The 14,756-nt window shown below is 36.4% G+C and overlaps 1 protein-coding gene across 1 annotated transcript in view; it reads right to left on the bottom strand.

The window, feature by feature from the left end:
* CNTNAP2 (contactin associated protein 2) overlaps positions 1-14,756 on the bottom strand; it is a 1,392,626-nt gene that overhangs the window by 1,003,185 nt on the left and 374,685 nt on the right. Inside the window, exon 2 of the mRNA XM_042806379.1 lies at positions 13,971-14,081. Within this exon, the coding sequence (XP_042662313.1) occupies positions 13,971-14,081 (111 nt within the window). The remainder of the gene's footprint in view (positions 1-13,970; positions 14,082-14,756) is intronic.

Here is a 14,756-nt window from a genome sequence, read left to right as displayed (position 1 = left end):
CTCTAAAATTTAATTATAAAGTGTGCCAGTTTTTAAAATAAACTCCATTCCCTGTTTCAAGAATTTAAATTAGATACCAGAGGTAATGTCTGCAATCTTTAAATGGATTGATCATGTAATTTAGTGCCTGATTTATAAGGACTGATGTCCTTCTGCAAAAAATGTCTTTGTGCAGGCAAGAACCTGCCACTGGCAATACTCTTCTTGCACTAACAACTATAAAACATCTGACTAATATTAACACCTCCATGTGCAGGTGATAACTTCTGTGAATGTAAACTTGATGAATGCTTCTGAAACACATACCAAATAAATGCAATACATGTTTAATGACTTCCAGAATGAGTGTGAGAACTTTTAACATATTTTATGTGTATGAGTCATCCATGTGAAATCTGAAGCAGCTGACTGCATACAGTAAGAAATAGAAAGACCAGATATACTATACCACCTATAAAGCTCAAGTATAATCTTGCCAGCCTCCCCATGTTTGAAACCATTAGCTCCTGCTCAACTGTGAATAAGAATGTAACTATTCTGAGTGGAGTTGGAGAGATAATCAGGTCTGTCTTTTCAGGATAGCACAGAGATGAAGCCAGTAACACCTAAACAAATTTCTTAACTATCTATAGGTTAATGTCCCAGGGCTGCTTGAGAAACCTTCAGATTAAACTCTGGGCTTTTTAGATAGTCAAGAGCACTGAATTTGTCTACTCTGCAGACAAATGGCAAGAGATGCACTGGTCCCTAAGGATATGGAAAAAGTGTATCTGTGATATATGGATCCATCCTGGCCAGCTGTGAGGCTGCCTACTCTGCCACCAGCACAGCCCCTTTCCTGCCAGTGTCAGCTGTTCGTTAGCTTCAGAAAGAATTCATGAACTATGTTGAGTTTTGCCTGAAAAAGCTATCTGCTCAGCATGGCTGGGGCAGATCTGCTGTGCCCATCCATCTGTGGCTCTAGGCAGCTGCCCATCTTCCTTATGTCTCCAGCTGCACTTGGAACTGCTACCTCTGCAATTAATTACTGTAGAAAAAGTTTCACACACAAAGTTTAAGAGAGAACTCAGCATTATTTTTTCCCTCCTCCCAATCTCAACATGTATTAAATAAGCCAATTAGGTATTCTGAACACTTCAATTAACAAATTAGTTATGAACTGAAAAAATGGTCATGCTTTCTGTATTTGTTGGGCTACGGTAAATTAACATAAACTAATGATGTTTTATTTTTATCCAGTTATTTGAGCTTCACCTTCCACAGACTTTGTTTCTGGGATTGTGTTTTGAATGAAAAGTGTGATGTCTTCTTCTTTTAATGATATTTTTTCAACACATCAGTCTGATCTGGATGTACACTGGTAATTTTTTTCCCCTTTATGATGTTTCTTTTTCCTGCACCGTCACAAAATCTGCTATGTTCTTGCAATGCATGTTTTTTCCTACTGCCCCATATATTGCTCCAGAGACTTAAAGAGCCTGTGGTTTCAGAGGAATGAACTACTGCAAACATTTTTATTTGTATTTTTAAGAATTCCTTCTACAAAATATAGATATTTATGAAAAATGTTTCATTAGGGCCAGATCACTGAAGCACAGAAAAGAAAGTGCTGCGGTCAGCTGAGTGGCAATCACATCTGTCTTCAAAACAGAGATACAAGCACACATAGAGCTGAAGTGAGTTGCATTACATATCAAAGCCAAGTGCCCAGATATTTATTTTGAAGGTAAGGAATAAGCAAAATTGATATGTGGTAGGATATGAGGCAGATGAAGACATACAGAAAATTATATGAATTCAGCAATAATGTTTAACCATGAAATAATAGCCGTGAGGGGACAAATGCCTTTCTTACATGACTTTTCTTTCTAGTTCTAAAAGAACTTGAAATGATGAGCTGAACCTGAATTATTTATGGATTTTAAAAGAAGAAAATAAACAGGGGTTGAAGTTAGTGCTACACAAAAAATTTACTAAGAATAATAACAAAAGGCCATGTTACTAATAAAACAGAAATATTTTCATTTAGACTCACAGGTAAAGGAGATCTTACAGGAGCTCTAGAAATAAATAAATAAATAAATAAAACAAAACAAACAAAAAAAAAAAAAACAAAAACCAAAAACCAAAACAAACAAGCAAACAAAAAAACAAACCCGAAACCAAAATAAAACCCCCAAAACCCAAAACAACCAAAGCAAAACATCAATTAATTGTAGTCTTTCTGAATCATTCCAGAAATACTCTTGTTTATACTGTGTGACACACAAAGAATGATATGTCCAAAGCAAACCTGTTTTTAAGGTTTCATTATTAAATGAACAACTAGAGGTCTATTTTTTCAATCCTGAATACCCCACTTTCCACATTTTTAAAATGAAAATGTAATTATTTAATAGGTTAACAACATTTATTTTTCCCTGACTTCACATTACCTAAATTTGAGCTACTATGTATTCTGTGGCATAGTTTCAGCAAATAAACTGTACTGGATTGTAGAATGTGTATTTATCTAAAACAGGTGTTTACAGAAAGGGATCTGTTGTTTATTTAGTTATTTAAAGGCAGCCATGTTTTAATTATTTATAAACTCTTATTCAGCAAGAGCTCTCTTATAGACAGACAAAAGCTAAGTGGATGATACTATTCTTTTCCTCATGGTTGTTACTGTTCTTTTATGATACTCTATCCATTATTCTTAAGTGCTTACCTGCTTAGAAAAGACAGCATTCAGTAACCTGGGCAGTGAATTTACAAACCACTAGCAACACTATAATAACTTGAAGAGAGTTTTAATCAAAGTATGAGTTATTTTGCATACAGCTATTCTCGGTGTGCTCAAAGGTATTGCCGACATAAGGAGATTTCAGTATTTGAGGTGACTATATACAGTGTGCTAAGTACTGCACACTAGCTCCCCACTGTCCCTATCTGACCAATGTCAATGCAGACTGAGCACCTCCTTACTTTGAGATTCACACCCAAACTAAACTTCTGGCAAGTCCCATGAATGGACAAGCCCATACAGCTCCATCCAGGCTGATGCAAACTATCTCTTTTACATTCACTCTGTCAAAATAAAAACTACACAAGGACTGGCTGAAAAAGTTGGGAGTGTTCAGCCTGGAGGAAAGAAGGCTCAGGAAGAGCTTATAGCGGCCTTCCAGTACTTGAAGGGGGGTACAGGAAAGGTGGGGGGGACTCTTTACCAGGGGATGTAGAGATTGGACAAGGGGTAGTTTTAAACTGTCAGAGGGCAGGTTTAGCCTAGATCTAAGGCAGAAATTGTTCCCTGTGCGGGGGGTGAGGCGCTGGCCCAGGGTGCCCAGAGCAGCTGTGGCTGCCCCCTCCCTGGAAGGGTTCAAGGCCAGGTTGGACGGGGCTGGGAGCCCCCTGGGCTGGGGGAAGGGGGCCCTGCCCGGGGCAGGGGGGGGCACTGGGGGGGCTGTAAGGTCCCTTCCAATGCAAACTGTCTTGTGATTCTATGATTCTGTTAAATCCTTTTCATACACCATTGTAGACAAACAATAAGGAATTGGAGAAATAGTGATATTGGTTATGACATTGGAGGTTTTAATAGCCACGTTAAAAAGAGCCTAGACTAGGTGTCCCCGATTTCTTCTCAGTGAGACTCTCACAAGGATATTTTTTTTTATATTGGTAGTGTTGTTGTAGAAAAAATCTAATTGACTTACTGGTAGTGATTTGGGGAATAAAAGAATCATATCTCCTTATAGAGAAATTCTTACATCTTCCACACAGAAGTCAAAATTTAAAACTCCACTGAGAAAAAAAAAAAAAGCATACTGACTCAATTACGTCTATGTCAACAATTAAAATTTCTGATGCTTGTATTATAGACACATCAATAATTCTGATAACAGGTCAAGGTCAGCACCCTGATTAAAAAGCAACATGAAAGCCTAGACAGGAGTTACATAATGGTGATAAAAGGACTGCTTTTTGAACATCAGCTGTCCTACAGAAATTTATCTTGCATTCCACTATCAATTTAACTGGTAGCTTCAGATACCCCCCTAATACTGGACTTTAAAGAGAGTCCTGGATGCCAAATTTCTTCTTTATTCCACTGGGAAAAAAAGAATTTCTATACATCCAAAATTCATTATAACCTTCATACTTTCACTGTCTGCTGGGATTATTTCTGAAGCTCTGAGACTCTGATCAGTTTCAAGAAGCTTCCAATTATATTATATAACATTACATTATGTTGAAATAATGTAGAATTTATTCCCTAAATTAAAATGGTATAAGGTGGATGATGGGCAGTATTAATTCTAGTACTAGTGAGAAGTATAAGGTCCAATAGCTTGGGAACTATTAAAAGGAAGACTGATAATGCATTATATCAAATGTGTGCTAAGAATCCTCCATATGATGTGATGCAGTCCATTGATTGTACTGATGGCAGATCGTAAGCTGTTAGACCTTATAACCTTGCCATCACATATGCAAAAGCTACTGTAGATAGATTTTTAAAAAGCTCTAAAATGAGCTAATTTAAAATTCTCCTTTCCTCTGATGCCATTTTAGTTACTAAGGTGGTAGCAATACTGAGTACTTTTGAAGAATAGGTATGACAAAAATGGAAGGAACTATGAAATCTTTTTAGCTAGTCTACTAGCCAGATTTCAGTTAAAATGTGTTACAGTACTGTCAATAACTTATTGGTATATATTTATTTGCCAATGTGAATGACTCCTGTGTCACTTATTTTGAAAAGGAAAATTAAATATTTTTTTCAAAGGTGACACATTCTTATATTTCTACAAATATTACATTGGATTATTTAATACACTTAGAAATGTTTGGTTTATATAGGTATAGAATGTGAGCTGATAGCTGACAAAATATTCAAAATAATTTTTAAGAAGTGCATTCAAAGTAAGAAGTTTTATGGTTTTCTAGTATTCGAAGACTTAGTGATTGCATATATTTAGACAAAAGTAATAGTAACAAGAACAAAAAAGAAAAGTCATAAAAATTTCTCTTCTTCTGTGGTGCTTTATTTTCTTCTACAAGTTTCAGACATTTAAAAAATAATTTGTACCTTTGTTATACTGGCACTGAACAAGACATTAGTAATTTTGATACTTAAAAAAATGTTTTAAAATACTACAATACAGTGTAGCGCTGAGACTTAGTTGCTTAAAATTAAAAATTATCTTACTTTCAGAAGGATAATTTGATAGAATCCAACTATGGCAACCTCTGAACAGTTGCTGTCAGTGTCATTTAACTTTTTAAGCCCAAGCTTTTGGTTATAGCTTCTAACAGAAGTCAGGAGTCACCACACTCTAGCTTCCCCAAACCTACTTTCACAGTGCAGTTCGTTGCATTATTCCAGTCTTCATGTAAGTTTTGCCACACCTAAAGGTTCTTCACTCCCTCTTTGAAGGCCTCACAGGGGTAGCAGCGATTGTTTTGCCCATCAATAATTCCAGTGAAATGTGTTTTTAAGTAGTAGTAGAGTTGAGGAACCACATTCTTGTGTTCACAAAAAGACAAAATAGCCTATGTTCTGTGGGGCTTTCTTGTTCCCTACTTCTTTCCAGGATAATAAAATGAAAGAATTCTGCTTGCTTTTCATAGCTGCTATGATTGAAAGTGCCCAGGAGGGTGTTTTGGGGATCGGTGAATGAGAGACCTAGTGTAAAATGCACACATGAGTTGTACCCCCAGACCTCTGGCTCTTTGTGATTATGGAAACACAGAATCACAACTGTAACAATTACATAAATCAAAGACTTTTACTCACTGACATAGAAATTGGTTCTTCAAATTTTAATGCATTTTGGTATAAATTTTCAAGAGACTGACAGACCTGCAGGTAACCACTGAATGTTTGTATCTACAATCAGTAATTTTCCTCTAATTAAACATATTTTTTTTTTTTCCCCAAAAAACAGCTCAGGATACTTCTCTTTGTTTACCCTAAAAAGAAATAAGGGTCAGAACAGGAAGAAGGGGCAACACAGAAGAATATGAAGTATCAATTAAACAGATCTGGAGATATTAACTTTTATAATCAATTTATACTCTATACATCAAATCTGCATTTCCTTTGAAATAAGTATATGTACGAATCTATAAGTCAGTGAATGCTTTCAGGAGTCTGAGTAGGCAGCTGTAGAAAATATAAAATATTCTCATACACTGACATAGCAAAATACCTTACACATACACCCTGGAGGCTCAGTATCCAGATAAATGCCATTCCATGAAATTTTAGTTCTGTTTGTCTAGATCACTAGTTATGAGATTTGTGAACAAAGCGATATCAAACGTAAGGAATAAATTTGTGGGTGTTTCTGCTTTTGAAGCCTCTTAAAAACTGCTGAAAATATTAAATTCTTTGATGTACTTTCTTCCAGTTGCAACATTTATAGCAGGAAACTGAACTGGAACAACTACAGTCACAACTGCAACCTTCTTAATAACATGATGTGACTGTTCAGTAAATTGGTGTCTTAATCAACAGAATAAGATACACTATCTATTCTGCTAAAGTGTTCTGTCAGTCTAGAGTGAAGTGCCATGAAAATGGCAAAGAAAAATATAATTGGGTTGGATGGAGGCTAGAATTTTCAAATGCTCGTTCCCTAATTCACACGGTCTGTGGCTAGAGGAGGGGGAGTTCTTTCCATTTAATGACTTGAATACAGTGTGGTTTAAACAGTACATTTGATTTGGGAACCTATTATCTGATAATGACTCTTTGGAGAGAAAAAAATTTGATTCCCTTATTACTGGCTTGATTAACAATATCTGTAATTCCATGCTGTCGTAATACAGCTCATCATCAAAACTGAGCTATTTTCCATCATTTGAAGAAGTAGAAGCATAAACACAGTGAAGGCTGAGTTCCCACATTAAATACATTCCTGAATTCTGCAGTACTTTTACTGTCACTAGAATTAGGAAAGCAAAATTAGGTAATGTACATATAGAAGCTTCAGTTTTGCAAAGTATGAGTGCTACAGTTCATAGGTGTTAAGAAATAGATGACAACAGACTAAAGAGGTTGCTACTTAAGCAAAGAGATGCAACTGCATTTCAAATGACCTTTTGATAGAGGAAATTAAGCAAATGTTTGATTCATGACTGCACTGTAGATCATATTGTTAAAGAAACATCATTAAAAGAAACTGCACCATAGTGATTATAAGGGTAAAAATGAGGAGGGTAAATATAACTAAAGGAAAATATTTAAATTCCAAATGTCTGATTTGCCTTTCACTTACAATAGAATAAGTAGTCTAGTAAACTAAAAGGCAAAACAGCAATCTAGAACCAATTTGAAGATCCTGGCCACCAAACTGATGCAAAATTTTATTTTCTTAAAGTCATTCTAGTGACTTTTTTCTATTTTAGAACAGGGAATAGAATGCAAATGCACATAACTGTGATCAGATACGGCAGAATTCAATCTAAATGATGAGCAGTGTTTTAGAATTGAGCTGTTCCTTAATTTCTTTCATCTGGACAATGAACAGTTGAAAACGCAAATTAGGGGACCCAACAGCCTATCAAAGCCCATGTTCAGACATATTGCAACAAAAAGAATGAGAATTGCTAAAAGGTATGTAACGAAGTAAAGGCAACACTGAAGTAAAATCCTGAAACCAGCATAAAACGGAATCTATTCTCATTTGGAATTCTTCTAAATTTCTGGAGCAATAAATAATGTTATCTACTAGTCTGCAGGCCTAAAACCAAAGAAATTGTCAATGCTCCTGTCAGCCCACTGCCTTTGCACCTATTCTGCAAGGCTGCACGACTACAGCTTGTCAGTCGTATTTTCTCTAAGCTAGTCTTTGGCTTCTGTTTAGCTTATTTAGTTGTAATAGCAATTCTCTAGCAACCAGGTAACATAGCCTAATCTGTTTTACCTTTAACTTAGCTTTGTGATTGCATGGGCTAGTGACTACTGGCATAAAAAATTTTATATATTTCTGTACCTGAAGTAGATATTGTGCAGAGAACAAACTATTACTGTAGAATAAAAATATACTGCAGAGGACTACGATCATGGGATGATAGCAGAGATATTGCAAGTACAGGCACAGGGTGGTACCAGAGGGAGCAGGACTATAAGCAACTCACCAGCTCAATTATTAATCACTAAAAGAAAGCAACCTTAGGAGCTAGCTAAGACTGATTTTAGAGAACAAAAAACAAGAGAAAAAGAGATCAAAGAACAAGAATCCTACACATGTAAAACTCACACATACAGAGAATTCAGACAAATGGAGTTTCAGACAAAGATCAATGTCAAGGCTGTGAAGGTACCAACTGGTCGTAATTGCCTTACCCAGCAGGGCGCACACTTGCCCTGACCATGAGCCTGGGGGCCCCATTTCAGTCCACAGGCTCTACCTGAGCCACATCACAGGTGTATCCATGCCCATATCCATCCTGTGTTCTTCACCATTTACGGATTTTGCTTCCTAGCTTGACATCAGACCTTGCTTGTCCCTTCCTGTGTGATGATCACCAGAAAACTGGCAGAACCTGCTGGTGCGACCAGCACTGCTCACTCTGTAGACAGCAGATGGTGCCCCAGTGGCCAGGGCACCACCTGCCCAAAGGTCTCCCATGTCTACAGCTTGACCCCATTAATTGCACAGCTCCCCTCATGCCATTCCCTGAAACACATACAGTTAACCTCAAGCAGATCCTATTATGTCAGTGTTATCATTGTCATTGACATAGAGCCATAGAATAGTTTGTCAGTGTTGTCATTTACATAGAGCCATAAAATAGTTTGGGTCAGGACCTTTAGAGGTCATCTAGTCCAACCCCCCTGCAATGAGCAGGGACATCTTCAACTAAATCAGGTTGCTCAGAGCCCTGTCCAACCCAGCCTTGAATGTATCCAGGAATGAGGCACCTACCACCTCTCTGGGCAACATCTTCCAGTGTTTCACCCTCACTGTAAAAAATTTCTTCCTTATATCTAGTCTAAATATACCCTCTTTTAGTTTAAAACCATTATCCCTTGTCCTAAGTCAACAGGCCTCACTAAAAAGTGCATCCCCATCTTTCCTGTAGGCTTCCTTTAAATATTGAAAGACCACAATAAGGTCTCCCCAGAGCCTTCTCTTCTCCAGGCTGAACAACCTCAATTCTCAGCCTGTTCTCATAGGGAAAGTGCTTCAGCCCTCTTATCATCTTTGTGCCCTTCCTCTGGTCCTGCTCCAACAGGTCCATCTGTTTCTTATACTGACCGCTTCAGAGATGGACACAGCACAGCAGAACGGATATCATGAGAGTGGAGTAGAGGGCAAGAATCCCCTCCCTCAACCTGCTGGCCACATTTCTTTTGACGCAGCCCAGGGTATGGTTGGCTTTCTGGGCTGCAAGTGCACATTGCCAGGTCATGTTCAATATTTCATTCACCAACACCCCCAAGTCCTTCTCCTTGGTGCTGCTCTCAATCCTTTCATCCCCCAACTTGTACTGATACTGGGGATTACCCAACCCATCTTCAGGACCTTGCACTTGGCCTTGTTGAACATCATGAGGTTCACATGGGCCCATTTCTCGGGCTTGTCCAGGTCCCCCTGAATAACATCCTGTCCGTCAGGAGTGTCAACAGCACCACTCAGCTTGATATCATCTGTAAATTTTCTGAGAATGCACTCAATCCCACTGTCTATGTCACTAATTAAGATATTAAACAGTACTGGTCCCAATAAGGACCCCTGAGGGACATCACTTGTCATTGGTTTCCATCCAGACATTGAGCTGTTGTCCTCTACTCTCTGGATGTGACCATCCAGACAATTTCTTATCCACTGAATAGTCCATCTGTCAAATCCATATCTCTCCAATTTAGAGAGAAGGATGATGTGAGGGACCGTGTCAAAGGCCCTACAGCAGTCCAGACAGATGACATCCACAGCTCTTCCCTCGTCCACTGATGTAGTCACTCCATCATAGAAGGCCACTACTAGGTTGGTCAGGGAGGACTTGCTCTTGGTAAAGCCATGCTGGCTGTCTCAAATCACCTCTCTGTCCTCCATGTGACTTAGCATAGTTTCTAGGAGGATCTGTTCCATGATCTTCCCAGGCACAGAGGTGAGGCTGACAGGTTGGTAGTTTCCAGGGTTCTAATTTCTACCCTTTTTAAAAATGGTTGCAATGTTTCTCTTTTTCAAGTCACCAGGAACTTCACCTCACTGCTATGACTTTTCAGATATCATGGAGGGTGGCTTGGCAACTACATCAGCCAATTTTCTCAATACTCTGGGATGCATTTCATCGAGTCCTATAGATTTATATATGTTCAGGTTCCTCAGGAGGTCACAAACCTGATCTTTTCTTACAGTGGGAGGGACTTTGCTCCCCCAATCCCTGACTTGAGGTCCATCAACTCAAAGGTGTGGGAAGAGAAATTGCCAGTGAAGACTGAGGCAAAACATTTGTTGAGTAGCTCAGCCTTCTCTTCATCTGCTGTTACCAGTTTGGCAGTCATGTTCATGGAGTGAGTACACTTTTCCTTGACCTTCGCTTTCTGGCTGACATACCTGTAGAAGCCCCTCTATCCTTTGTGTCATGCCAAGTTCAGCTCCGGAAATGCCTTGGTCTTCCTGACCCCATCCCTCCACAACCAGGCAATGTCCTTGTACTATTCCCAGGATACCTGTCTCTGCTTCCACTGCCTGTGCATTTCCATTTTGCCCTTTATTTTGACCAACAAGTCTTGACTCAGCCATCTGGAATCTCCTCCCAGTAAAGAGTCTGGGACACTGAAAATACACCATAGCCCCCATGCCAGTTAGAGCCATCCAACATAAGACTCAGAGGATGTATGACAGCAGGACCTTAACACCAGGGAAAGGCAAAGACACAAGGAAGCACTGTCTGATTTGTTATTGAAATTTTTCTCACTAGCAGTTTTCTTTCTTTCTTTCTTTCTTTCTTTCTTTCTTTCTTTCTTTCTTTCTTTCTTTCTTCTTTCTTTCTTTCTTTCTTTCTTTCTTTCTTTCTTTCTTTCTTTCTTTCTTTCTTTCTTTCTTTCTTTCTTTCTTTCTTTCTTTCTTTCTTTCTTTCTTTCTTTCTTTCTTTCTTTCTTTCTTTCTTTCTTTCTTTCTTTCTTTCTTTCTTTCTTTTTCTTTCTTTCTTTCTTTCTTTCTTTCTTTCTTTCTTTCTTTCTTTCTTTCTTTCTTTCTTTCTTTCTTTCTTTCTTTCTTTCTTTCTTTCTTTCTTTCTTTCTTTCTTTCTTTCTTTCTTTCATTCTTTCTTTCTTTCTTTCTTTCTTTCTTTCTTTCTCTCTTTCTCTCTTTCTCTCTTTCTCTTTCTCTCTTTCTTTCTTTCTTTCTTTTCTTTCTTTCTTTCTTTCTTTCTTTCTTTCTTTCTTTCTTTCTTTCTTTCTTTCTTTCTTTCTTTCTTTCTTTCTTTCTTTCTTTCTTTCTTTCTTTCTTTCTTTCTTTCTTTCTTTCTTTCTTTCTTTCTTTCTTTCTTTCTTTCTTTCTTTCTTTCTTTCTTTCTTTCTCTTTCTTTCTTTCTTTCTTTCTTTCTTTCTTTCTTTCTTTCTTTCTTTCTTTCTTTCTTTCTTTCTTTCTTTCTTTCTTTCTTTCTTTCTTTCTTTCTTTCTTTCTTTCTTTCTTTCTTTTCTTTCTTTCTTTCTTTCTTTCTTTCTCTTTCTTTCTTTCTTTCTCTTTCTTTCTTTCTTTCTTTCTTTCTTTCTTTCTTTCTTTCTTTCTTTCTTTCTTTCTTTCTTTCTTTCTTTCTTTCTTTCTTTCTTTCTTTCTTTCTTTCTTTCTTTCTTTCTTTCTTTCTTTCTTTCTTTCTTTCTTTCTTTCTTTCTTTCTTTCTTTCTTTCTTTCTTTCTTTCTTTCTTTCTTTCTTTCTTTCTTTCTTTCTTTCTTTCTTTCTTTCTTTCTTTCTTTCTTTCTTTCTTTCTTTCTTTCTTTCTTTCTTTCTTTCTTTCTTTCTTTCTTTCTTTCTTTCTTTCTTTCTTTCTTTCTTTCTTTCTCTTTCTTTCTTTCTTTCTCTTTCTTTCTTTCTTTCTTTCTTTCTTTCTTTCTTTCTTTCTTTCTTTCTTTCTTTCTTTCTTTCTTTCTTTCTTTCTTTCTTTCTTTCTTTCTTTCTTTCTTTCTTTCTTTCTTTCTTTCTTTCTTTCTTTCTTTCTTTCTTTCTTTCTTTCTTTCTTTCTTTCTTTCTTTCTTTCTTTCTTTCTTTCTTTCTTTCTTTCTTTCTTTCTTTCTTTCTTTCTTTCTTTCTTTCTTTCTTTCTTTCTTTCTTTCTTTCTTTCTTTCTTTCTTTCTTTCTTTCTTTCTCTTTCTTTCTTTCTTCCTTTCTTCCTTTCTTCCTTTCTTCCTTTCTTCCTTTCTTCCTTTCTTCCTTCCTTCCTTCCTTCCTTTCTTCCTTTCTTCCTTCCTTTCTTCCTTTCTTCCTTTCTTCCTTTCTTCCTTTCTTTCTCCCTTTCTTCCTTTCTTTCTCCCTTTCTTTTTCCCTTTCTCCCTTTCTTTCTTCCTTTCTTTCCTTTCTTTCTTTCATTTCTTTCTCTCTATCTCTCTTTCTCTAGCTAGGCCAATATTTATTCATTGAATAAGATTATAATTAGGCTAACAGTAAATTCATGGCTTTGCCCATAAAGTGGATTTTTTTTTTTTTTTTGGCTCAGAAGTTACACAAACAGTAATATGAAAAATTGGTGGAGAACACGGGTAGCCTATGCTACAGTGTCAATGAAACAATTCTGCTTTTAACCTCAAGAGTGTTCCATCATTTGATAATATTTCAGATTTTGTTTGCAAACACCCAAAGACAAAAAATTGTCTCTTCTGTTTCAATGTTTTGGGGTGGTTTTTTTTTTGTAGGAGGCAGAATATGGTATCCAGACAGTAGCAATATAATTCCTGCAAGAACAGGAAAAATAAAGCAGCAGTGCAAATAAACTAACCTTCTTCAAGTCTAGTGTTTTGCCATTATTACAGAACTTCAGGATTTAGAAGTTCGAGGCACTATAGTCACTTGCTCTCTCTACTTCATCCCTACAGGGAAAATATTTTAAATGATAGGTTCGTTAAGTCAATACATCATACCCTTGATGTATTTGGGGATGAAGATACAATTTTGTTATTATTTCACAAGAATCTGTGAAATTTTACATTTTAGGGCTTTTAGTTTTATCCTATTTAGAAAAAAAAAAATCAATAGTATCCAGGATACTAAATAATTTAGGTTAAACTAAAGTTTCATGTTTAAATGTATCATTCCTGTGAAATTAATGTAGAGATCAGTTATCAAAATGGTATATATATATACATTTAGAAATATCAAGGAAGCTATGAAAATTCCTATGGGTGAAGGTACAGACTTGTGTTCAGATTGTGAAATAAATTTACCTGTCCCTAAGGATAGGTAGACCAGGTAGACCAAACTTACACACCTATTCTTCCAAAGACCAAAACTGAGGTGACTTTGTTATTTGTGAACAAAGCCTTATTGCCTTAAAGAAATACATGCAAAAGGCAAAGTTTCTGTGGTGGTAGAAAAAAATGAATGGCAGCAGTCATTGCTAACATGAGAAACAAGTTAAATCAACAATGCACATCAAAGCTGCTTAGTTTTGCTCCAACAACCATGACCTTGCAAATGTTCATTTACCCAACAAACATAGGTATGCCCTTTTAACTGAAGTCAATTATATAAATGTACCATATGACTCCATCGACATTAGGCATTTGGACCATGCTGCTACACATTATTAGTGGTGTATTTCTCCCTGCAGTGCAATGGAGTGCAATTACTGTCAAATGCAATGAAACAGAAATTTATTCTGTTTATAGAAACATTTTGTCAGACAGCTAAAACTTTGTTAAAGCAAACATAAACAATAATATTTTACATAAATGCATTTTCATGTTAAAAATATCTTTTTTTTTTTTTTTTTTTTCTTGAAATATCTGAATTTTAAGGTGGAGACCACCCCTTACCTCCTCTCTTGTTTAACTTGGCATACCCTGGCACGTAACTGCTTGTCATAGCTGATGAACTGCTGAAGGAGGAGTGGGGTAGTGCTGAGACCAGAGGTTCATCACACTTTTCTGAAACACAAAAAAACAAGTTCACTTTAAGCCACTAATTATTCACACATATTAAGTGGCAATATACATTTTATTTTTCTTTTGGATAATAACACATCCTTATTATTTTTGTACACATAGAATGCATACATCCTAACATTTCAGCAAAAAACGCCAACAAAACAACAAAAACCAAAAAGAAAACCTACAAACAAACAAAGTCACACACCTCAATATGAGAAAATAAAGACTACGACAAAGGACAAAATTAGGTAATGGTAATGCCTAACCATGGGCCACCAGTCTCCTCAGGGTTACTACAAATGAACAAAAAAGCCTGCTTTAACATATCTGGAATGTTTTTGGTGACATGAAAATATAGTGATAAAAAGTATTATCATGAAAGCTTCATAAGAAGTAGATAAGATATAACCTTTCAGCTCTCTAATAGAAGTGCTGATAGACTGATAATTAAAAATAGAAAATAAATTAGGGTACATTAATAAATGCCTATGAATTATCACATAACAGATTTATTGAAAAAAAAGCTTAACAAAATAGCCTTTTTTTCATATAATCTCTATAATCCATTTGAGCACTTCACTTCTATTTTACTCAGTATAAAGAGTATTAATTTGGTATTAGCATCTAAGATGGAAAAAAAAATCAGAATCTTTGCCTTTTTTGATCAAGAAC

Source organism: Tyto alba, unplaced genomic scaffold (genome assembly GCF_018691265.1).
Source record: "Tyto alba isolate M040663 unplaced genomic scaffold, T.alba_DEE_v4.0 Super-Scaffold_46, whole genome shotgun sequence".
Lineage (NCBI taxonomy): Eukaryota > Metazoa > Chordata > Aves > Strigiformes > Tytonidae > Tyto > Tyto alba.
The sequence above is the reverse complement of the archived record's forward strand: the minus strand, read 5'-3'. Positions and strand labels throughout refer to the sequence as shown.